This window comes from Ziziphus jujuba, chromosome 5, assembly GCF_031755915.1.
Source record: "Ziziphus jujuba cultivar Dongzao chromosome 5, ASM3175591v1".
NCBI classification, from domain to species: Eukaryota; Viridiplantae; Streptophyta; class Magnoliopsida; order Rosales; family Rhamnaceae; genus Ziziphus; species Ziziphus jujuba.
Window position 1 is genome coordinate 15,757,045 of NC_083383.1, and position 26,377 is coordinate 15,783,421.

Here is a 26,377-nt window from a genome sequence, read left to right on the forward strand (position 1 = left end):
AATATTTTTTTAATTATATCAATTCTTTTAAAACTTTAAATTGAATATCCTTAAATCCTTCTAACTCTAATTAAATATACCCTTAGTATAATATTAAGCCCCATTGCATTGCATGGCTTCTCACTTTACTCCCCAACTTTTTTAAACTATCACATTGTACCCTAAATTTAATTGTTTTTATTTATATATTTTTCTACTTTTTTCCGATTGATAACAAATGAGAATTTCAGCACGTGCAGATGACGTGACTTTCAAGGGAGGTACTGAGGGAAACAATTGTCCCCACCAATTAAAAGAAATAATAATAATAATAATAATAAACAAAATTGTAGAAATCCAATACATTGTTTTTTTCCCGAATTCCACCCAAAAATAAAATGGGCGTTAAGAGAAATAAGTCAATACAAAAATACGCAACAAGAAGAAAAACAAAATCTAACAGGCCTAAATTAAGGGATGTTAAGAGATTTTTTACCCAACTTTTTCTAATCCTTGCTTTAAGACGAGATGTTTTCTCCAAACCTTGTACATAGGCGTGGCAAAGTCTAGCGGCTTTTTAAATTTTCTGGAATATACATGAATGTAAACATCAAATATTCGCCTCCCAAGACCTTTCCAAAATTGAGTATCATCCATTGTTATCTCTGCAAAGTGTAATTCCACAACATATTTATATATTCATTCTTCAAATCAAAGCCAAAGTGCTTGAGTGAGCCTGGTGAAATCCTTGCTGTTCTAGTGTTCTACACAGTTCAGTGTTTCCGTGATTTGACAATCGGTTCTTCCTATATACTGAGGTCCATTTGGATAAAAATGAAAATTTACGATTTTGCTTAAGCCCACTGATATTTAGAGTTGGTATAATATGAAGCAGCTCCGAGCGTTTCAGAATCAGCATTGTATTTTACCTTCGATGCATGGTTATCTGCTCTGTGCCTCCACATTTCACAGAGAATGAAGCTACAAAATATATATATATATATATATATAGATGTATATATTTTTCTGGTAAATTTACAATATAAAGTACCTTTGACTGTAAGTTCCAAGTAGCAACAACGTGTTTTACTGTCACAAAAATAATTTGGAATTTTACAATTAATTAGCATTATATCTGCAAAAGCATAAATAGTACCTTCTCTCTTTCACACCCGGGTTTTGATTTCCTAGTTGGTTGCCACAGTTTGTTAAGTTGTTATAACATGATTAATGGTTTTAATACAGAATGTCTGATTTGGAAAGTGATAATGGGAATGGGTAAATTGAGCATTGTGAATTTCTTGGCTATCTTGCAACTTTATGAAAAGCATTTACTAGTTCTTTTCTTTCTCTTTGCCTCACGATCATCTACCTTTTCGAGCTCTATTCTGATCCCTGTCGAAAATTGCCCAAAAATTTTCATTTTTGCAGTGTCTTTGTGAAGGACATTAATGAAAGCATAATGGCAAGGAATAGATCATTTATATACGCATTTAAAGACTTGATCCAAGGGAATGATGTGATGCCAAAATCAAGATGAAGGGTGAGAAAGAGATTTCACTCACATGCTGGTTGTTGATTAGTGCACTCGGCGTTAATTTAACAAGCCAAAATGCCTTCGTGGCTCCATGACACATATAAATAACAGGAATGGTTACCACTGTAGGAATAATCTAACTTCTCATAAACATTATCTGGTTTCGGCAAATTGGAGAATTGAAATAGCCATTAGTATCATAGAGCTACACTATAACCGACTCTTATTTACACCGACCAAATTTTAATCTAGCAGTTCATTCAAATAAGATGACAAAAAAATTATAAAAATCGAAAAATCAAAAAATAAAATAGAAAAGAGAAAAGGGAAAGAGCACATTAATACACCTAAAAAAAGTTCCAAACCATATGATGAGGACTCTAATTTTGGTACCGAGATTTAGCTACTGTTTCCTTTCAGCATCAAGTGGATGGTTTCAAAAATAGTGGTTGGAAGTTAATCACTCATTTTTCTCTGAAGTTCAAATATTTACTTTTTATTAGAAGGATTTCCTTTCTGAATAATTTGCTAAAGAAAAAATTATAGGTTTGATTTTTATAACTCTAATTTTACCTGTCTGGTAAATTGTTTGCACTTATGGATGTTCAAACAACATTCCCCGAGTTGAAAAAAGGCAGTCAATTAAAGCAAAATAATAATGGTACATGATAAATTACTGGAACATAGGTGAGAATAAATTTCAACTTGATAGTTTTTCACCGCGTTCTAGTTCTTAAATTTACAGAATCAGGCAAGTGAGAAAAACCATGAAGTTTAAATATATTGAAATCTTGTTTTCACAGAACTTGGAGGAAAGTTTCCTGATATTTCATTCAAGGAGACATCTCAGTCATTTAAGCAAAATAAAATGATATTATATTCCCATAACTCATAGTCATGACTCATGTGATTCAGGTTTTTAAGAAACTAATATGCAGGGTCTTCAAGGCTTCAGAAGCAGCTAAAACTCTTTCAAACACACGATCTGTGCATTAGCTTTTTTCTTGTTTTTCTTTTTATACTGATTTATCTTATGCACCTATAAATTCTTATAATGGAAAATGAAGCACTGCCGCCTTTTTTATATGTTTATGGAGTAGCAATAATCTCTGTTCAGATATCTGCAGCAAAAGGTCTGGCAAAATTCAGCAAGTAGATGCCAATGTTACTATCTGTTTAATTTTTGGTATATAACATGTTTCTATTGAGATTATTGGTAAAAAATAAACAAGGGCAAACCAATGTTCAAGTTGGCAGTTACAGTGCAATGAGCTTTGGACTTATGATATTAGCAGGCAGCTCTCCATTCAAGTTGTTGTTTCCGAGATATCTGAAAGAAATAAATAGACTTCATGACTTGGGAAAAATCATAATAAAGATGAGTCAACCGTATCAGCAATTAATGATATACAAGCAATTGTAAATGAATAGCATAGAAGCCTGTGTTTTAGAAAGTTCTTAATTCTTTCTTTTTCATCATTTCTTTCACCGTTGGAAATGATTAAATTAAACAATTTTTTTTTTTTTTTTTTAAAGAAAAATGAAGTTTCCCAAAATTTTTTTTTAAAAAAATGTATAATATACATGTTTCCAGAGTTTATCTTTCCAGTAAATCATGAATGGATGGACATGGTACAAATGAGGTTGAATTGAAACAGGTTAGTTTAAGCACCCCCATGAGCAAACCATCAACTCTTGGAATGCACTTGGACTTGACCAGTCAGCTTATTAAAGCGCAAGTCCCTGGCACACCAACTTAAATATGAGGAGAATAACTTCGATGTTTTGCTAGCATAAAGTGAAGAAACAGAATGAATGGAATGGCTACTTCCATATGTTACAACTTAGCAAATCTGCCAACTCTTTCTGGAATTTCACCGGACAAAAAAGCAGTTTCTCAAAGACTTACAGAAACGAGTTGAGAAATTCATATACGTTCGATGTATTTTCAAAATTTTAAAAGAAATTCATACAGTATGGCCAGACTTATTTGATTTTCGAAGAAATCAAATGAGGAATCTTTCCTTGCTAAGATCATCAAGTCTCCTACACAGGAAATGAGGCAAATCAGAAATTCCATCTAACAGCAAATAGAATTCCCATCATTCAGAAAGCTGAGAAAAGACTACTGTGCGGCAATCTTACAATGAGTGATGCTTATTACATGACCCGAAACTGGATGAGTTTTAAGTACTATTTTAAACAAGTAAAGATGAATTGGAATACAAGAAATAAGAATCTCCTGTTTAAGATTGAAAGATTATCTTCAAACTCAATCACAGATAATGGTGATTCTGGCTCTTCTTCTTCTTCTTCTTCTTCTTCTATGGGTAGCAGGAAGGATACAGTATAAGAGATGCAAAAATCTATTGGAAAGTACAGGAAATAACATTGATGGAGGCCTTACAGGGTTTCAAGTTTTGGTTAGTGCACCAAAGTAAAGCTCCTTCTAGATGTCTTTGAAATAGGATGAGCACTACTCAAGATGCAAATCTTGGATACCTAAAGCAAGTGAAAACTTAAATCTTGATAATTTTAGGATATACAGTATACCATACATACAGTTCTATGAGTTCTGTAAGAGTTCCCAATGAATTCTGGGAGTTTTTCCTTGTGTATAAACTTATGAAATTTGCATATTATTATTGAATACTTTATGACTTACGCAGCTTAAAATATTTTTCTCATTGTTATTTGCCTACTGTGACTGCCTTGGCAGCATAAGCTTCTAGAATGATTTCTCCACTACTGTATAGCAGGCTCTTATGTTCTCGTGCATAAAGCTGATAACGATCTAAGTCTTGCCTTATAACTGACGCCTTATTACTGACGATGGTGAAATTTTCAGGACCGCTGCTCTATTGTTTGCTTGCAAGCTTTAAAATGCATTACATGACATTATTGATTTCTTAGACGCCGCTATTGTTGCTTGTGATATGCATCTTTTACCGTTAAATTTAAACCTCTACTTTTAATTTGCACCAAAAAAATACAGGTTTCAAAGCAAGTGGCTATGACATTTAGGTGAAAGGTGAATTCTTTTCTCTTTTGATTTTTGGGCAGCCCTATGATGTCTGTGTATGCGTGCTTTTAAATTGTACTATTAAAGACTCATGTATAACATCATACTTTGCTTGTTTAATTTTGATGTTGGGGGTATAGGAGCTCCATGGAGACAATTATAGTTTAACAGTTTTGGATATTGAAAATGTGATAATCTTGTAATCTTGTGCAAGCCAAAATCTACCAAGGTTTGCATTCTCTTTTTTTCTTCACAAGAAATGTTTTATTGAATATCTTAAAGCAATATTTATATCTATGTTTTATGCTTTTTTTTAATGTCTTTAGATTGCCTAAGTATTGTTATATCTATCTTAGAAATTGCCCTTTTTGTTGGGTATTGTTATTTACTTGTCAAATAACTATGTGCTAAAAATTGTGTTTCCAGCAATATAGGTCAATTTTAGGGGCTGGTGTATTCTATGTTATTTGAACCAGGTTATGAATTGTTAATATGTTGTAATAGACTTGTAAAGGAAAATATAGGAAAAAGAATGACTCAAAAAAGGCTTGGAGATATACAGGTTGCAATTTGGCATAATTGCTGAGATTTCTAATAGTTATGGCCCACGTGTTTAAATGAACTGGAGGCTCTACCCAATTCTTTTGGACATGATCTTCTCCATATTTCATTCTCAATATTTCAACATACCACATGTTAAAATTCGAACAATTTGGATGAAGATATCCCAGCCTTCCATTAGGTCAAATGAGCTTTGCCTGATTTGTAAGGAAATAGTTTTTGGAATTCAAAATATCACAAACCTTTACAATCTTTGTACACTTACATGTGCAGCTGATAGTTGAACGTTTTGTTATCAGATTGTTGGGTGGGAAATTTGTATTTTTTAAATTTAAAAGACTTTATTTGTTCTCACACATACTTCACATGTGTAAACAAAGTTTTATACCAATATAATACAACAATGAAATGAAAAAACAGATCATTGAGCTGTCTAGTGTGTGTGGCCGACACTAGCATCTTCTCTTCTTCTTCATCTTCTTCTTCCTTCAAAACAAAAAACCCTAACAAACCTCAATATCATCATATAAAAAACAAACACAAGAATCATCTAAACACCAAACCAAAAATTGGACTAAAGGTTGTGTATAAGATTAACAGCTTGTGTACAGCACTCTTGGCTAAGTGGATCAAAAATTACACCTAACTCTAACATTGGAGGCTCCATTGTAGACAATTTAGTTTGATTATGCATCGGTGTTATTTATGTCAGGATAGGTATTTGAGAACTGCCAATGTAAAATATTTGTATTTTATTTACTATTGTAAAAACAACGGTTTTAATATTAATGCAATAATATGAGAATTAATTTAAACTTAGCTTATGGAATGTTACTTTATTATATATGTACTAAAAATAACATGATATGGATATCCACAATTTTTATTTATATGAGCATGTATATATATATATATATATAAATGGAAAATCTCCATGCATAGTTTAGCTATAAGATCTTTTTGCAGCTAAAACAGAAAATTAGTTTTTTTTTTTTTTCCAAAAAAAAAAAGTTTTTTATTATTAATTTTTTTTTGGGTGAATTTGCAGTCATTATCTAATAGTTTGAAAAAGTAATTTGTAGCTATGGGCAAATACTGATAAATTTCTACAAATTTATAACTGACAAATATTGGCAATATTGTATTTTGTAGTTAAAAATAGACAGTGAAAAATATATACATATTTTTTTTCTAGCTATTGATTTACAGCTACAAAAAAATTAATTTCCATAGCTGAAGGTATGTGTAAAATTAATTTATGGCAAGTGTTAAAAGATGCCACTAATGCTACTAATTAAAGTTCGTACAAACATTACTAATAATGCTTACCATCACAATTTGGGAGATTATTAAAAAAAGATAAAATTATTTACAATTTGACATTAGAGTCGGTGCAAAAAGAGTAACCCAATGAAAAGAAAAGATTAGTGCAAAAAGTAACTTTTATTTATATATAAGTATATAAATAGAAGGTGATATTTTGGGTAAATAACAGAAGGTGATATTTTGACTCTACTTATTTCTTTCTACTTTTATTATTTTATTTAACGAGCAGAAGCACCCTAATTTTAAGAAAAACCATTTTATGATCGTTAATTAGTATAACTTTCAATCTTACCATTTGAAATATTGATTTTAAATATAGTTAATAACTTAAATTACTCCACCTTTAATCCATAATTTTTATTTTCTTTTTATAAAAAAACAGGTATATACATAATGAATTTTGCCTAGAGATATATGAAAATGTTACACTTTAAATGAAAGTAACTAAATATTAATAAACCTTATCCTTCAATATTGATCTCATTTCTAATTATATTCACCAAAAAATAAATTCTAGTTTTAATTATAAATTACATTATTATTTTACTGTAAGAAGTCCCAAAAAAAAAGAAGAAGAAAAGATCATTAATATAAAAATACAATGTGAATGTAATCATCAGCTTATGTGAATTAGAATAATATTGTTACTAGCTAGCCCCAAAAAAAAAAAAAAAAATTGAGTTAGAAAATAATTTTGAAAAGTTTACATTGCAATAAATTTGACTAAAAAAAAGAAATAAAGACAAATATAATTGTAAGTCTATAAAAATAAGCAAGATTTGGGGGATTTCGAATCGTAACTCTGCCTTCAGTTAATTCTAACAAGTTTAAAGTCATTTTTCAGATTTGAATGGCATTTAAACTTCAATTGAAACAAGCACTAGCTTTAGCTTTTCCTGTAACCAATTTTGGTTAATAGTTATTGATGAAATTGTTCAAGTCATACGTTGATAAATAAATAAAAGAGAATGAAAAGCATAGAAGAAGAAGAGATATTTATATTTAATTAACTGATTTCAAATTATTCTGCAGTTATTTATAATTTAACGTATTATCTCCTCTTTAAATCGTTTGATAAAATCCAATAAAAAAAAAAAATACACACTCACAAATTGGAAATTGTTTGAAGGCAAAGGCCACCTTTTATTTGTACCCATTTTAGGAACTATAATTGCTATGATTTTTATATTTATATATTGTGCTACCTATCTAAAACACCGTGTCTTTCTTCCAGGAATTTCTCTAAGAGTTCCAATATAAGAAGTGAGTAGGCTAGCCAAAAAGCAAGAAAACCCTCATTTCCGATACGCCAAAAAAATGAAAAGCTCTCTTTTTGTCCATACGTAAACAATTGCTTAGCAAAAAGCCCTCTTTTGTTCATAATCTCATTTTTATTCTCTAAACCACATAAAGAAAGTGACCCTGTACCTATGGACAATTAACTTGTGAGCAACTTAGTTTATGACAAAATGTACCAAATTTCGTGAAGACAAATTTAATGCCTAATTTTAGATGCAATATTACTTTGTATGAGGTCACATATATTTACCCATATTAATGTAACAACCCATCTTATTGTTAAATCTTGCATTTTTGATAATTGTATTTCTATTTTTTTGGCATTGAATATAATATTTGAGACTTTGTATAATTAAGTCATCTAGAATACGACTTAGTGTCACGGGCCTAACTCTCTCAACATTCCCATGCAATATTTAGCATCCCATTTGCTAAGTGAGCCTTACCCATAAACTTGCAAAATGCGGAAGCTAATAGTAGTAGAATAGGAAGTAGGAGAGCTTAAAAGTTTGAGAGAATGTAGAGAATACTTGTATTACTAGAATACTTGATAATTACAAATAAAGTCCAAACCCTTTATATAGAGGACTTGGCTAATATCATAAAGATCTACAAAGTTCTAGATATGTACACATGGCATAAATCTAGTTGAAATTCTACACTATTCTACTTGATATTTACAAGGATTATTCTAGAGAGACTCTTATCTACATTAGTCTAGGTTATTCTTGAATTCTTTAAAATCTTCTAAACTTCTCTTGAATTCTCAAAGAGAGTGTAGAACCTTCGCTTTAACCTTATGGATTCCAACCCTTTTGCACGGAATGTGATATTCTCCCCCACCTACGCACGTGATGCCCTCCTTGAACCTCCAAATGTGGTCTTTTAATTGCCATAGAGCCTTTTCATGCTCCCAACTAGCTTCACTATTCAGTAGGCTCTTCCACTTCACTAGGTAATCAGTATGGTTAGGCATCTTTCTACGTTATATGACTCGATTCGCAAGTATGGCCTCTGCGTCCTTGTCAAATAAAGTCATAACTACCATAGGTGCTCTCTTTATTTCACCTCTACTATGGTCTTCTATGTCTTCATCATAGGGCTTAAAGAGACTCACATGGAAAACAGAATGAATCTTTAACTCAGGAGGAAGTTGTGGTTGATAAGAAACCTTACCCACCTTCCTCATAGTAGGAAATGATCCTTCATAGTGTTACACCAAACCCATATATACCTTGCATAGTATCTTGAATTGTTGGTTAGTAGCTTTACCATGATCAAGTCCTCTTCTTCAATTTGCACATGCCTCCTTTTGGTGTTTGCCCACTTCTTCATTTACTTGAATGCCTTGTCTACGTATGCTTTAGCCAAATCAATTTATTTTTCCTAAGACTTGGCAAACTTATGGTCAGCAGGGCTCTTACCTCTGTAGCTTGAGACTAATGTAGTAGGAGTCATGGATTGTCTCCTTAACATAATCTCAAAAGGACTCTTATTAATAGACTTGCTTCTTTATAGAATGTAGGAGAATTGGGCCACATAAAGAAACTTGACCCAATCCCTTTGGTTGAATTCATATATTGCCTCAAGTATAGTTCTAGCAAGACATTTGTGCATTCCGTTTGTCCATCACTTTGCATATGGAAACTGGTAGAGAAGTTCAAATTCGACCCAAAGAGTTTGAAGAGATCTGTGTAAAACCTTCCAGTGACTAAGGGTCTCAATCACTCATTATATTACTTGGCACTCCCTATAGCTTTACAACATTCCTTAGGAATGAATGAGCTGTCTCCTTTGCCGTGCAATCCATAGGTGCAGGGATGAAAGTAGCATACTTGCTAAACCGATCCACCACAACAATGATGCTACCATACTCCTCTGACTTAGTCAACAAGTGATGAAATCCATTGAGATGCTCTCCCATGGTCCATTCGAAATGGGCAATGAACCTAAGAAGCTCCTTTGCTCTTTTTACTCCAACCTCACCTCACAAGGCCTCCACATCATTCCTCATGTGAGGCTCATAGTATGTAGCTCCCACTAAGACTAATGTGCATCGTGTACCTAGATGACCAGCCCACTTAGAATCATCGCACTCCTTGATCATCTCCTTCCTTAAGTTGTCTTTCTTTGGCACATATATGCAATCCCCCATACTATAGAGTAGGCCGTCTCTCACCCAAAATCGCCTAGTCTTTCCCTTATTGACTAGAGCCATGATGTTCTTTGCTATAGGATTTTGTGGGAGTCCTTCCTTAATATGATCAAGTATAGGGCATTCGGATCGGCTCATAGATGCAAACTCCGCCTTCCTCAAATAGTTTAGTCCAAAAAAGAGATGTTTGGCCTTCATTCTTACCATTACAAGAAAATAATAACCAAGAAATTTTTTATAATTATAGTATACATAAACGAAAATATTTTAATGCGCTAGGAGATATCCCTATCAATAATTATGTCATCAAAGATGATATTATAGATATGGAGAAAATCTAGATAGAAAATATTTTGATTGGATAATTCTCAATTTTTGTCTTAGAAAGAAAGTCGACATTGAGGCCTGGATCAATATTGATACTAACACCAGAATTTTAATATCAGAATAGGGAATTTTAATATCAGAATAGTGAATATAGTTATGATTTAATGGGTTAGGTCCACTTACTTTTTCTTTTGTTGATTTCTAATTGATTTGATTGGAATAATATAACAAAGTAATAGGAATATTTGGAGATTCAAGTAGACAACTTAGCATTATTCATTATAAACTTATCATTATAATATTTATAACAATATAATAAACATAACAACAAATATTCAACTTTATAACTATAATTACTAGAAATTACTATACTTCATTAGTATTTAATATAATTTCAATATAAAAATTAATTATATTACAATTATATTTTATGGTGCGTTACTTTTTTATTACAAATGGCAACAATATCTCTATAAATACGAATACTGCCATTGGAGTTTTATGAAAAACCAAAGCTCGATGAGAACGTGAATTCCCAACCATTTATGCATTGGAGAGACCATTTCTTGTTTTGCGCCATTAGGCATTAAATAAGAACGTGAATAGTGACATTAGGCATTAAATAAATCAATAGGAGTTTAACTTATCATCTTTAATTTTATATTTTTGAATTCAACGGGTTCTGAATATAAAGTTGATTAGATTTAATTTTGGGTTCTTCTCCATTTTAAAAGATTTGTTTTGTTGCACCTAATGGAGGATTCCTAATGTCTTATATAATCTACCCTCATATTTTCTTTTCTTATACTCAAAATTTGTTTTGTCCCTTGATAGAAAATGCACAACTTAGTCATCTGGAATATTAGTTAGGCATTAAACAAGTTAATAGAAGTTTGGTTATAGAAATTGTTTGTTCTATTTACATTAGTAAAGAAATTTGCCACTAAACTTATTATACTTATGTTCTAGTAAGTTTTATTGTCTGAATCAAATAGGCCTAACAAAAGTGGATCTCTTTTACTGTTGAGGTTTCGGAAGTAAAATAGTGTTGTTCTAGAGATGTCCAAATCGAATGAGGATCCCATATTCTTAATGCAAAGGAACTTTACTGAGAATGATTGCAAAAAAAACTACTCAAAAGTATATTGTTTATGCTTTCGCTAACAAACAACTTTGTTGTAAATGATACGATGAATTAATTTGTGCATTTGTGTTTAGGCTTGAGGATGAAAGTGGTTATTGCTACCTTTTGACATAGAATATTTTGAGGAGTTGCTGCAAAGTGGGAACTGGGATGAGGTAGAGAAGTATGTTTCTAGATTCACAAAAGGCATTGATAGTAGAAACTCAATAAATACATCCACAGAAGGCATTGACAATAAAAACTCAACCAAGACGTCCATAGAAGGCATTGAGGATAAAAACTTAACCAAGATATCCATAAAAAGCATTGACAATAAAAAATCAACCATGATCTTTTTGCTAATCAGGAAGTGTAAGTTCATCGAGGTACTAGATAGGTAATTGTGCAATATCTGATTTTGTTTCCAGTACTCAATTTCATACCATTAACGTCCCTAGCCTTGATATGGAATTGTTTTATATCAACAGAAAGGACCATGATAAGGCTAGAGAAATCCTTAACAATGATCTAAAAATATTTGGGCATAGTAATAGAGATTTCTTCTAATCAATGGTTCATCTTTTGAATTTATTTAATATATGGTATCACTTCTTTAGCAACTTTGTTATTTCTTATAATATGGTCAATGCAATATATTATGTTGAGTTGTTTTACATTCTTACAGGAAGCATAAACCACTGTCGGTGTGTCATGAGGATTTTGAATCTGGAAGGAGTAGAGCAGTGAAGAAACTCAGTGAGACATTTGAGAAAATTTTCTGTGGCAACTCAAGTCTGGTACCATCTCAAGATGCTAGAGGTATCATTGGCTCTTTAAGCAAAGGTAATACATCATTGGCTATTGTTGCAAATAAAATCAAAACAAAATATTCAAATTGATCATGGCATTCATTTTGTTACAAATAATTAACCATAAAGATAATAAATTCTTGATAAACAGTGCCTTTCCCAAGATGGAGGACAATGTATGGTTCAGTGATGATATAAAAAATGGAAGGAAAGTCAGATTAAGGACGTTGAGTTCAGGAGTTTGATGTTGGACATTGGAACAAACGATAAAATAAAAATGCTATAACATCCAAGGAAAGGTTATGGGATTTTGGCTTTGAGTACAAATGGCAACCATTTCCTGTAAAAATGGCCTAAAATCTCAACAACTGAGGTCTTTCCAATCCAGTGGAGGCTTCAAAATGCAAAAATGGCCTCAGTTCTATGGACTCCAATACACATTTGCTTTCTGCATCCTGAAAAAAGATTTCACTCTTTAATTTCAGGACTTTTAAGGTACAGTAATATTATTCCATCTATTTAGTTACCATGGTTAGTTAAGGATCTAGAATCTAATACGTACATTTTTTTAACATTTTGCAAAAACAAAGGAGTTGTCTTATTCCATATCTCTACCACCTACACGTGCATCCATGCATCCCTTAGATGCAAAAAATTTTGCTGTTGATGCTTAAATGGTAAAAATTGCAATATATAATGCGAGGACAGAAAACATTTTCTTCATTTTCTTTTTTTGTCTTCTTTTTTATTCTTCATATGTAATTATGGAATGATTAATCCTATCCTATATAGATTGAAGCATTGCCACTCAGAGAGTGACTGACCTTACATTCTCTAAGTACCTCATCACCCTTGTTTCCATAAGTGCATATGGAAAGGTGAGAATTTATATTCTGTGGGATTTTTACATATTGAATTGTATGAAGATCTTACTTGAGTTTTATGTATATTTTGACATGGGAGATCAACACATGGCTAAAAAAGAAGGCATTTATGCAAATTCATGATGATCAACTTCAATTTCTATCGTATAACAGAAATTTTATTGCAATTTATGAATGTTACAAATTTAATCTTGTCAAGGTAGAACTATTATGAATTAAATAATGAGAATTTTGGCCTAAATTATTTGGGAGCACCAAGTGTCAGGCAGAGATATACTCCACATGCTCGCAAAGTCGCAAGGCCACATGTTGCACAGTGGTGAGGCTTTGTGTCTCACACTGGTAAGGCCATGTGTCGATCATTTAAGAGACACATGTCAAGTAGTGATAGGGGCCATGTGTCGTGCACAGATGTATGCCATGTGTCGGCTAATGGCAGGTGTCACATGTCGGGTTGGGGGTGTTGCCATATGTCAACCAATGATGGGTGACATGTGTCGAGCTATTGTAGGGCCACGTAGTGATTATGATGACGTTAGTAAACATGTCATCTCGACACGTGGCATGACACATCATCTTGACATGTCAGTGGTTTGCCACGTGGTATTTTGGCTTTAACTACGAATGACAACCATTTCCACAAAAAATGGCCCAAAGTTTCAAGAACTAAGGTATTTCCAATACAATGGAGGCCTTAAAATGCAGAAAATGGCCTCAGTTCTGTGGGCTCCAATATGCATCTGCATTCTGCATCTTGAGAAAAGATTTCATTCTTTTATTTCAGAACTTTTATTCCATCTGTTTAGTTACCGTGGCTAGTTAAGGATCTAGGATCTAACATGTACACTTCTTTAACATTTTGCAAAAACAAAGGAGCCATTTTATTCCATATCTCTACAACCTGTAGCAACATGTGCAGTCATGCACCCATTAGATGCAAACAAATTTGCAATATATAGTGCGAGGATAGAAAACATTTTCTTCATTTTCTTTTTCTGTCTTCTTTTTTATTCTTCATATGTAATTATGGAATGATCATTCCTATGATGTATAGATTGAAGCGTTGCCACTGAGAGAGTGACTAAACTTGCATTCTTTAAGTAATTTAGCACCTTTTTTTCTAGAGGTAGTAATTTAAGTCATGAGACGATGACACAGTTTGAAAACAACACGAAGTTAGTGGGTTTGAGTTTATTATAAATGAGTTCGGATCAACCCGTTTAACATAAAAATTGACCCATTTAACTAAATTCGTCAATTAACATGTCAATTCAACCCAACATTATTATAACCCATTTAAATTATAGCTTTAAGATATTAAAATTACCATTAATAAAACTTTAACTAATACTTTTTTATTACTAAATATCAAACTTATTTAAGGTTGTATTATTAATTTTTTATTAAATAAAAAGTAAAAATTATTAAAATAATATTTATTTACTTAAAAATGAAAATTAGTATGTCTAAGAGTATTGGACATATAGAAAATTAAAAACATAATTATTAATAAAGTACTTTTATATTATTTTTAGAAAAGTAGTATTAGGTTTATTATGTATATATATATATTTATCTATATTTAACTATTATATGAGATTGCTATATTATCATATCATAAGTTATATTATTGTAAATTTGTAACTTTAATTATATGGTTTTACATATATATTTTAATTTTGGATTAATTAATCACTAAATTATTTTTATGTTGTATGAAATAATTAATTTAAACAAGATAATTTATTTAATTGGATAAATTTTGTGTAGACAGGTTAATTTTATATAAATGGATCAATTTCATATAAATAGGTTGTGTTGATCCAAATTGACCCATTTAATAAATGGGTTATATAGGTAGTGTCAGGTTACCTGTTTATTAAACAAGTTTGTGTTAGGGTTGAAGATTTCTGACACGATTAGTAAACGGGTTGAGTTAGGGTTGAGCAATTTCGACACAATTAATAAACGGATTAACACGAACACGACAGATTAACACGAATTGCCATCCCTACTTGTTTCCATAAGTGCAGATGGAAAAGTGAGAATTTATATTCTGTGGGACTTTTGCATACGTGAATTGTATGAAGATCTGACTTGAGTTTTTTGCGTATTCTGACATGGGAAATCAACACATGGCTTAAAAAGAAGGCATTTTTGCAGTTCTAGCACCATTATCGGACATGCATATTCAAATTCATGATGATCAACTTCATTTTCTATTGTATAACAGATATTTATTGCAACTTATGATTGTTATGAATTTAATCTTGTCAAGGTAGAACTATTATGAATTTAATCATGAGAATTTTGGCCTAAATGATTTGGAAGCATCCAATACTGGTTTATGGTGGCCATGAAATCATATATTTGCATTAATTGTGTAAAATGGGGTCCAGATGGACTATTTTTTGGTAAGTTATCTAGATGCTTAAAAATATATTTTCTATATTAATTATTTTAGTTGCTAATCTCAACCTGCATTTTATCAAACAAGGATTGCATTTTCTAATGGCAATGTGACGTTGTATAGCTATAATGAAGGCACCATTTCCATTCTTTGAGAACTACAAGTAAATAATTGAAAACAGATGCACAAATATTTTTTTGGTAGTGCAATTCACCATTTTTTTCATACTCCTATTTTGCATTTTAAATCTACCATTTCTTTCATACTTTAGTTTGCTCACATGGTGGAGCATACGACGTAATACGACGTAGCTTTTTATTATGCTAAGATGAACCTGTCTGTTATAACACGTGGAAATGACAAGACAATTAATGTAAGCTTGTTCTGTCATATAGTGAATTTTTTTCATTATGAAATTGATAATTTTATGAATGTTTAACCTGATATTTTATTAATGTTTGTGTAGGTGTGGGATATGCTTACTAGTAAAAAGTTGTTTAGTCTTGAAGGTCCTGGTGCTACAGTGGTTTCCGTCAGTCCTCCCAACAACAAAAATTCTAATGTAAGAAGGCTACTTTCAAACTATATATGTTCTATATATATATATATATATATGATTTTTTTCTTTGATGTGCTTCATGCCTCAGCTTGTCTACTCAACATCATCAAATGGCAAGATTAAAAGCATGGTCGAATTTCCATTTTGGAGCCAAGCACAATTTAGATGCTCCTTGTCATGGTTGCACAAAATTGGTACACAGTATTGATGACCAAAGGCTGTACAAGCATTCAGAAAACTGTAGAAAAGTGGTTTACTACTTTTTTTTTTCCTCCTTAACTTCTTAGTGTGGATAGTGAATTTAATACTAAAAAAATTTGATTTAGGCTTTTTTCATATGGCTGCAATGAAGATGGGAGTCATTCCTAACTGAGTGGAGCAAAGATAAATGTTCAATGAGATGAATTTATGAAGGACTTGGGCCATCTCACTCATTTGCTGTGCACATTGAGACAATAATGAATCAGTTTGTAGTTGCTGGCAATGGGCATAAAATTAAAGTTTGGGATATGGACCATGTTGAGCTCCTAATAAGCATTGATATAGGAGGAAGACTAACAGTAAGTTCTCTTATGGCATTACACAAAATAAAATATTTACAATGAGAGAAAAAATTGATTTAGGAGACTTCTAGGTAGTTTAAATATAATTGCCTGTCATATATGATTTAGCAAGAGCAGTCTATTTTATTATTATTAAATTGATTTATTGCATATTAAATTGCATTTTATTTATTAATAATTCTTTGATTATTTCATGGATGGAATAATAAATTTTATAATTAAATATTGAGTTTAAGTTGTTTGGTTAGTTTGATTTGTGCTAATTTCTTCTAGTATGAATTCTACCATTTATTTGTGACCTTATTTTATTTCATGATATTTTATAATAGATTCAATTATTTGTTATTAAATTTATCCTCAAGGTTATATTGTAAGATTTAAATCATTTGTAATATTGTTTATTATTTACTTCCTTAATTTTCAAGGTATATAAATGATGGGTTTTGCGAAAAGTATTTTAAAAAAGGGAACCTTTCCAAAGGAGTGAATTGTGAGGGTTTTGAGACTAAATGTTATTTTCAATACTTATTATTTACTTAATATAAAGTATTCAAGTTTACTATGTTATTACATTATTAGTATTATTGTTGTACCGTAGATAGGATCACTAACTGAGATGGATAGCATCTCACGTTTTTAAATTCGTTCCCCTAGATCCAGGTTAGTAGATGTTAATCGACCGTCACGAGCTCGACTTCTTTATTCGTTGCTGGAAGTCTAAGAAGTATTTCTTTCTTTATTTCCTATCTTGTAATATTTCTTTCTATTTCATGTTATAATAACTATCATACTTAGAAATTTTATAAATGCTCTGTATACTACTTTGGACATTTATTTATATAATATTATGCTCATTCTCCATTTATTTTAAAGTGCTGTGATTTTGTGGGAATAAATTGTAGTAAAGTGGGAGGAATAAGGGGATATTGTTAGAAGTGTATTTTCTATATGCAAGGAAATTTTGTGGTAAGTCCAACTCTTAGGGGAGATGCTGTTGGATTTTCCATTGGAGGATCTGGTAGAATTTCTCTGGATCAGGACTTGTGTAGGATTCCGATGAGAAATTTCGGACGGGTCCTGACATCATAGCATCCATCAAGCTTGTATCCATGAATTTAGAGTCACAAACAACAAATTGAATGGATAATTGACTTGGCAGTTACAGAGGAAATATTGAGCTCTATGCTAACTTCAGTTTACATATATTGAATAGAGTGTGGGAGGCCATTTCAATGGTACTAGCCACTAAATAAAATTAATTGATATTATTATTTACAATTTGTTATTTACGACAATTTTTCTCATATAGAGACTTAGGGAGTGTATTCAGTTTAGAGTTTAATAAATTTAAAAAAGTTATGAATTTTAAAAAATTTGAGGAATTGTTATGGGATTCCACAGATCTCATAAACAATTTATAAGAATCCAATAAAATCTTTGGGATCAAGATTGGATTTCATATTAACAATTTTTTTCACAATTTCACTATTAAAATCCATCATTTTTTAAAATCTTTCAAAATCAATAACTTTTTGAATACGACTAGATTTTAAAAAAAAATTATAAAATCCTAATTGAATTCATCTGGATTTTAATGGACTTTTATAAAATCGATTAAAATCTAAATTGAATATCATTGGATTTGTATGGACTCCTTTAAAATTTAAACCGAATACTTTTAAATTTTTGAATACTTTTAAAATCTTTCACATTCTAAATTGAATACATCTCCCTGAGAGATTAAGAATTATCCTAAAAAAAATAATAAATTTTCTTATACAACTTCTTTTGAAATATATATTTTAAGAACTTTAAGTTGGCATTTTGTTTTGCATTAAGAATTTACTCTTTTAATCATTTTTAAATATATATATATATATTTAAAATATTTAACAAAGTTTTGACGAATAAGATTTGATCTAATGGTATATGTCTCTCACATCCAGATCATAAAATAAAAATATTTAAGAAACTTTTGACCAATATTTTTTTTCTTGTTTCAAGTAAAATTGTGTTAAGTAACCCTTATGTTAAGCTATCCTCTTTGATAGAAGAAGTAGACTAGATGTCTTATATATAGGTTAAGAATATTAGGTATTTGTCCGGCTATTAGTTATTTAATGCTTTAATTAATGTATCAAGTGTGAATTTCTCCTTATAAAACTCAATAGCTGCTTAATGTATGTTTTTGAGATTGCGACAACCCAAATGTGAAAGCAAAGAAATTAGAATTTATTGGCTTTGTTAATTCCTAAATTTCGTCCATAATCACTTTGATGCTTTTAACTTTTTAATTTTTCTAAATAACATTTTGGCCATAAACTGCACATTTTATGCACTTTGGTTCTTATTTATTTGACATAATTTTTAGTAATTTTGAGACATGCAGTTTATTTACTGCAACAACTAAATAACTAAATTACAATATCATGTTACACTAAATACATTGCATGTTTAAAAAAAAAAAAAAAAAAAAACAAACAAACAAAGCAAAAAAAAACAAAACAAAAACAAAAGAGAAAGAAAAAAGAAAAGATGGGCATTTTTTAAATATGCCAAAGCTAGATATGCTTTCTTCCTTTTTTTTCTTTTTTTTTTTTTTTTTTTTTTTTTTTGGGAGCAAGTACATGTCTAAACTTAAGATGAAAGGGATTTTATCCAAGCTTGATCAAATGCAGGACATGAATATCAAAATTAACTGTATTTAAATAATATGAAATTAAATATAGATAAATAAACTTTCAAGTTGAAAAAATAAAATTCAAAGCCGGCCATAAAAAAAAAAAAAAATGGTACTTTATCTTTCATGTTATCATATCACTCAGTAAAAGTTATAAACAACTTGGTCCATAGCATTATTGTTGTTGACTAAAGTCACTTGCATCAGCCCATACATTTAAATCCAATGATGATAGAGGAAATATCCTTGTATAAACAAAAACATGAACATCATTCACACACACAAAAATAAATAAATAAAAATAAAAACCACGAATATCAGTTTGACCCAGTATTATATAGGTCAATTTTTTAGTTGTCAAGCAACAATTTATAAGAGGCAGCCAATTAGGTTGAAATGTCAAAAGCCAATTACGTCATCATGTGGAAAAACTATACTACTGCTGAGTACCCATTTGCTTCTAGACAAAACACACGCAGGATGGCAGAAGAGAAGAACATATTATTATGTTTGGATTCTTCTTATCCATTAATAAATCAATTTTCCTCGTAGAGAATCTACCATTAGTGACAGAGATTGCTTAAATTTTCTCATATATGAATTCCACTTTAGTTGAACTATACATGCACCATTAATAGTTTGAAATTGCCTGGAAAAAAGAAACAATCAGTTATTGCACACATGGTTTTATTGTTAGACAATCATCTGTCCAATAGACAACCATTATTGTTAATGTTGTTAATGTTTTATATTTGTGTATTCTATCTTCCTCCTACAGCTGCTAACAATCACCAAAAGCCAGAACAGGGGAAGGAAGCAGGGGCTCTTATTAAATGGAAACACAGCCTTGATAGCAAAAGCCAGTCTTTCCTGTCTTCATGGGTTGAAAGGAGCAACCATTGCAAATGGGTTGGAATTGCTTGTGACAACTCAACCAACATGACACGACTCAGTCTTCCCAGATCTGGTTTGAACGGTACACTTCAAAATCTCAGTTTCTCATCCTTTACCAACCTCATTACCATCGATTTAGTAGAAAATGACCTGTACGGAGAGATTCCCTTTAGCCTTTATAACCTTTCCAAATTGGTTCACCTTGACTTGGCATTCAATCATTTTTCTGGAGTTGTCTCGCCAGCACTGGCAAATCTTTCTAGACTCTCTTTCTCAGCTTAATTTTTAATGACCTCTCTGTCTTCATTCCTCACAAAATAGGAAAGTTGAAATCTTTGACAGTGCTTGCTTTACACACTAACAAGTTCACAGGTCTCATTCCTACTTCTATAGGAAACTTGACCAATTTAATTCAACTTTTCCTTTATGATAATCGTCTTTCTGGACCAATTCCAACAGAAATCAGAAACTTGAGAAATTTGATCAATCTTGAGCTTTCATCCAACAAACTTTTTGGAAATATTCCTAGAGAAATTGGGCAATTGAGAAACCTAGAACATCTTCTCCTTTATGCCAACAGTCTCTCTGGAACAATTCCTACTTCCTTAGGAAACTTAACGAATTTAATTCGCCTTATGCTTTTTTATAATTATCTCTCCGGACATATTCTGCCAGAAATAGGAAACTTGGAAAAGTTACTTGTTCTTTGGCTTTCTATCAACCAACTTTCTGGAAAGATTCCTAGAGAAATTGAAAAAATGAGAAACATAAATGATCTTTCTCTTAATGCCAACAATCTTTCTGGTGCATTTCCTACCTCCGTAGGACACCTAACCAATTTAGTTGGTATTTACCTTTCTAAAAATAAATTTGCCGGACATATTCCACTAGAAATTGGAAAATTAAGAAAGTTAAGCTCTCTACAGCTTAATGAGAACTAACTTTCTGGAAGTATTCATATAGAAATTGGAAACTTGACAAAGCTCTCACTACTGTCTTTACACAGAAACAAGCTAAGTGGTTCCCTGCCTTTGGAAATGAATAAACTTATTAACTTAATAGATTTGCAATTGTCTTATAATAATTTTACTCAATATTCTCAAATTGTGAATCGAAACGTGAATCGTTTAGTTAAAATTTTGAAATATGTATCGAAACGAAACGTATATCGTAAGATACACTTATGAATTTTGAATCGAACAATGTATTATAAAATGAAATGTATCAAATCAATCTACCCATTAAAAAAAATAAATAAATAGATTATAATAATATCAATCTATTATTTATCAATTCAAATATAATTATTAATTTTAAATTCAATATTTAAAATTTAAAATTACAACTATTTTCATAAAATAAAATTTTAATGAGAATTATTTTTTAAAAATAAAAAAATCTAATTAATTATAAACAGTAAATTATTAATAAATTAGATTCAAATTACATTATATTATTATTATTATTATATATATATATTTACTTTTTATTTTATTATTTATTTAAAATATTAAAAAGTTGGTTTTGTACATGGCTTGGCTTTAAAGGATCACGTCCTAATAAAAAATAAAAAATTAATATATTACAACAACATCACCTGGATCTCCCATATTGTCAGAACATTTAAAAAAATAATAATAAAATAGTAATAAAATTTCTCTACTATTGGTCTTCCTCTTCTACTCTGCATTGTCTTCTCTGTTTCTGCACTTCTTATTCTCTAATTTTTTAATAAACCATCTTCATCTTCTTCTCTTCTCCATCTTCTCTGATTATTATCTTTTTTTCTCCATTTTCTCCCTAAAATCAATTGAATAACGAGGAACAATATCATAAAGTTTGAAATCGATGAATCAGTGATTCAATTAAATCGTGCGACTCAATTGGATGAAACGTACGATTCACCTGCAAATCGATTCAAACACATGATTTGTATCATTTAACACCCATTCCATTACGAATCAAATGATTCATATCGTGAATAGTCCATTTTTAATAATATTGATTTTACTGGCCAATTGCCCCAACAAATATATGGTAATGGATTACTTAAGAATTTTGCCATCATCGGTAACCATTTTAGTGGCCTAATCCCAATAAGTTTGAAAAATTACAGCAGCCTTAGTAGAGTTAAGCTTGAGCGAAACCAACTGACAGGGAATTTAATAGAAGCTTTTGGTATATACCCATACTTGAACTACATCGATTTGAGTAATAATAAATTCAATGGTGAGCTTTCATCAAAGTGGGGGCAGTGCCATAATTTGACATATCTCAACATTTCCAACAACAAAGTTTCAGGCTCCATTCTGCCTGCACTAGGGGGGCAGCTCATCTACAAGAGCTTGATCTCTCCTCAAATCATCTCTTAGGAAAGATTCCAGAGGAATTGCAAAACTTGAAGTTATTACTCAAACTTATACTAAGTGGCAATCAATTATATGGTGAGATTCCTTCTGGTATTGGAATGCTAGCTGATCTAGAGCAATTACACCTTGTAGTAAACAATCTAAGTGGCCCAGTTCCCAAAGAAGTTGGAGAGTGCTTAAAGTTATGGCAATTGAATTTGGAAAATAACAAACTTGAAGGAAATGTTCCTTTTAAGATAGCTAACATGAACTATCTTCAAATCCTTGATTTGAGTTCAAATTTGCTGACCGGAGAGATACCCTCGCAGCTTGGACAAATGAAACATTTAGAAACTTTGAATCTCTCTCACAATTATCTTTTTGGTTCCATTCCATCCTCTTTTAATGAAATGTCAAGTTTGATGTTAGTTGATATGTGTTACAACCAGTTGGAGGGTCTTATTCCTGATTCTAAAGCTTTTCGTGAGGCTTCATTTGATGCATTCAAAAATAATAGAGCCTTGTGTGGTAATGCTTCAGGTTTAAAGTCTTGTGTAACAATGACTAAAAATCCCCATGGAAGAAAGGGCAACAAAGTTAACATATTGATTATATTGAGTCCTCTTTTATGCAGCCTTTTCCTCATGTCGATAATTTTTGGAATCTTAAACATTCTTTGCCAAAGAGTAAAAAAGACAGAAAATCTACATGATCTTGAAACACAAAACAAGAATATATTTGCAATATGGAGCTATAATATGAGAACATCATCCAAGCAACAAAGGAATTCAATTCCAAATACCGCATCAGAGAGGGAGGATGTGACAGCCCAGATCATTCGCATGCGATATTGTCCTCTTTGGGCTTGGGGAGTCCTCTTATAACCCAACCCTCAAGGTTTTAAAAGGCCTCGCAAGGGAAATGTATCCATACGCTTATAAGCCATGCTTCATTCTCATTTCCTATCGATGTGGGACTTCACAGAGAATATGGGAGTGTTTACAAGTTAAGTTAAGCTCAGGTCAAGTTGTTGCTGTGAAAAAGCTTCACACAAGTGTCGATGGTGGGATGTCTCATGTCAAAGCTTTAACAAGTGAGATTCGTATATTAACAAAAATAAGACATTGAACCATATAAAGCTATATGGGTTTTGTTCACATCCACGACACTCACTTTTGGTATATGAGTTCTTGGAAGGAGAAAGCCTTGGAGATGTACTGAGAAATGAGGAAAATGCAAGAGCATTTGAATGGAGCAAAAGGGTAAATGTTGTGAAAGGTGTGGCAAATGCATTATCTTACATGTAACATGACTGCTCACCACCCATACTACATCGAGATACATAAAGCCTGAATATTCTACTGAATGTACAACATGATAAATCTCATATTTCAGATTTTGGGATGGCTAGGATTGTTAAAACTGAGTCATCCAACTGGTCTTCATTTGCAGGAACTTTTGGATATACTGCTCTAGGTCAGTTTCATATGTTTAGTTATAAATCTTTTATTTAAGGATTTGTCAACTATTAAAGATTATCATTTTCCTTTTTCTTCTTCTTCTAAAAATGAAAATAATGTGCTTTTTATTCACATAACAAGTACATAAGTGTGGTCTTTCCTCCTTGAAACAGAAATTGACAAATCGTCTACTAATTAGTATATATAATCTATCAGATGATCTAAACCATGTTCCTTTAATTTTTTTTTTAATTGTTAGAATGATTTATTTATTTTGGCAGCTATATTATATTAGATTTCCATAACATACTAGCTGCCTTAGGAATTGTTTACAATATTAAATTATGTTATTGATAATGCTGCTGCAATGAATTTCTTCCAAGTGGAATTGGCTTATACAATGGAAGTGACTGAAAAGTGCAATGTTTATAGCTTTGGAGTATTAACATTGGAAATACTTATGGGTACGCATCTAGGGAATCTAATCTCATCAATATCATCAACATCGTCATCATCTTCATCCTCACCGCATAATGATGTGGCTCTGATGGATATAGTAGACCAATGCATATTGCCTCCTAGACAGGATAAACACGCAGGAGAAGTGGTCTCCCTTGCCAAGATAGCATTGGCATGCTTAAACAGCAATGCACAATGTCATCCAATTATGAAAGAAATTTCTAAAGAGACGTTGACTCACAAGCTGCATTTGTCAAAGCCATTCCTACTCATTACACTTTTTGCTTCAATATTTAGTTAGGATTGCTATTATGATAATATATATATATATAATGGATTCTCTAGTAAATTTTCTTCAGTAAAGAACATAACTCAATCTATGTTGGCTTGCCTTTTATTGGTGTTATGCATTGCAATCAAACTCAAATAATTGTAGTGCTTGTTTAGTCAGCTTCCCTAATATAATTGGCTCTGAAAGGAGATACCAAATGGAATTTTCTTATACCATCAAATGCAATAGATGTGGCAAAAAGTAATGTCTAATTTGTTCAGAAGTATACACTAATACTAAGCATGGAATTTTTACTCTCGAATACTTTGACTCCACTTTGCTGAGTTCCAGACAAGGCTTTCCTAGATGGGACCACTTCGAGTGCTCGAGAAGGACCTCAAGGTGGTTTTATCACATCTACATACATGTTATATGACTCCTCTCTTGATCAAGACAAAAGCAATAAACTCTTTGGATACACCACAAATTAGTATTTGAACCAAAACCTTGTTTTTTTTTTTGGAAGAACAAAATATAGAGAATCAATCAATTAGTAATTTTTGAACATATTTAGTATTAGTTACCCACCTCATGTATTTTTAGCCAATAAAATACTATTGTATCAGTTGATAAATGCCGTTAGCTATTTATTGTATGATATAAAAGATGATCATCCAAAATCTTTAGGTCAAGGCAAACACGACAATACAAAATATCCTTATTCTCATTTTAGACACACTATTAACTTCAACAGTAATAAAGTAACATGTACATATATATATATATATATATATATATTAACATGTACCTCTACCTTGGCTTAATGGATTCTCTAATTTGATGGATTTTCAACCTAAACTACTAGAGGAGTTGAGATTGTGCTAACCAACCTAGAAGGCCACATAACAATCTCTCACTTGACCTAAGCTTCCCTTACACAAAAAATATTTTTGAATGTGAAGCTTTATAATTTAAACTCATTACAACCCAAGTAATATGAGTTAGAAAACTCAAGGTCATGGGAGATTAAGCTTGGTCATCAAACATGCGAAATATTATTTTTCCATCAAAGAACCATCTCCCACATTATATAGAACTCTTGTATATATCCTTATGGCCACTTTTGAAGTTGTGAAGATGAAGCATATACTAGATAAAACTATCTTCTAGGGATGCATTTGCAACATTTGACTCAAAAATTATCATTCAATGGGAGGATAACATCACATCTTAATCAATAGAAAAGTCCAATTAAAAGAGACATGGCAACCCAAATAAAAATGAGTGAAATGTTGAAAGAGGAATGGATGATTCCCATCTTGTAGGCCTTGCAGTCACGAGATCAACCATTGAATTTCAAGATCCACAAATAGTACGTCTTAATATTTTGCAAGCTACATTGACAACTTCCTAGAGAGGTGTTTGACAACTTCCTAGAGAGGTGTTTACCAAATGTCTCGGAGAGAAAGAAGGATACAATAACTTTTATGAAGTGGTATTAAGCTTGCCAGATGCATGCAACTCTTAGTCATGAGCTTGGAATAGCTTTTTAATACATGATGATATATGCCCTTTCACACTTAGAGGCTGATGCATGAAGCCAGCAAGCTACTATATTCAACTTGATCTGAGAATAAATTTTGACTAGATATGGAATCCCATCAAAGATCACAAATGACAATGGAACTCCACTCATCAATAAGCAAGTTGT

General features: G+C 31.5%; 1 protein-coding gene across 1 annotated transcript; it reads left to right on the plus strand.

Annotated features, from left to right (window-relative positions):
• The first annotated feature begins 3,135 nt into the window (after window positions 1-3,135).
• LOC132803773 (uncharacterized) lies at window positions 3,136-25,157 on the plus strand. The gene is made up of 12 exons (XM_060817285.1): window positions 3,136-3,174; window positions 3,799-3,939; window positions 4,679-4,737; window positions 12,015-12,172; window positions 13,462-13,556; window positions 15,899-15,994; window positions 20,013-20,143; window positions 22,430-23,030; window positions 23,461-23,569; window positions 23,674-23,754; window positions 23,872-23,952; window positions 25,018-25,157. The coding sequence occupies exons 1-12, from the start codon at window positions 3,136-3,138 to the stop codon at window positions 25,155-25,157; spliced, it is 1,731 nt and encodes a 576-aa protein (XP_060673268.1).
• Window positions 25,158-26,377: the final 1,220 nt, after the last annotated feature.

Bases quoted from the DNA above. Each gene is read 5' to 3' on its own strand.
- LOC132803773 (XM_060817285.1), top strand. From the start codon at position 3,136: ATGGATGGACATGGTACAAATGAGGTTGAATTGAAACAG. The intron at 3,940-4,678 runs GTTAGTGCACCA...TTGGGGGTATAG, and splicing joins TTACAGGGTTTCAAGTTTTG to GAGCTCCATGGAGACAATTA. The intron at 20,144-22,429 runs GTTGGAATTGCT...ACAAAGTTTCAG, and splicing joins GGAGCAACCATTGCAAATGG to GCTCCATTCTGCCTGCACTA.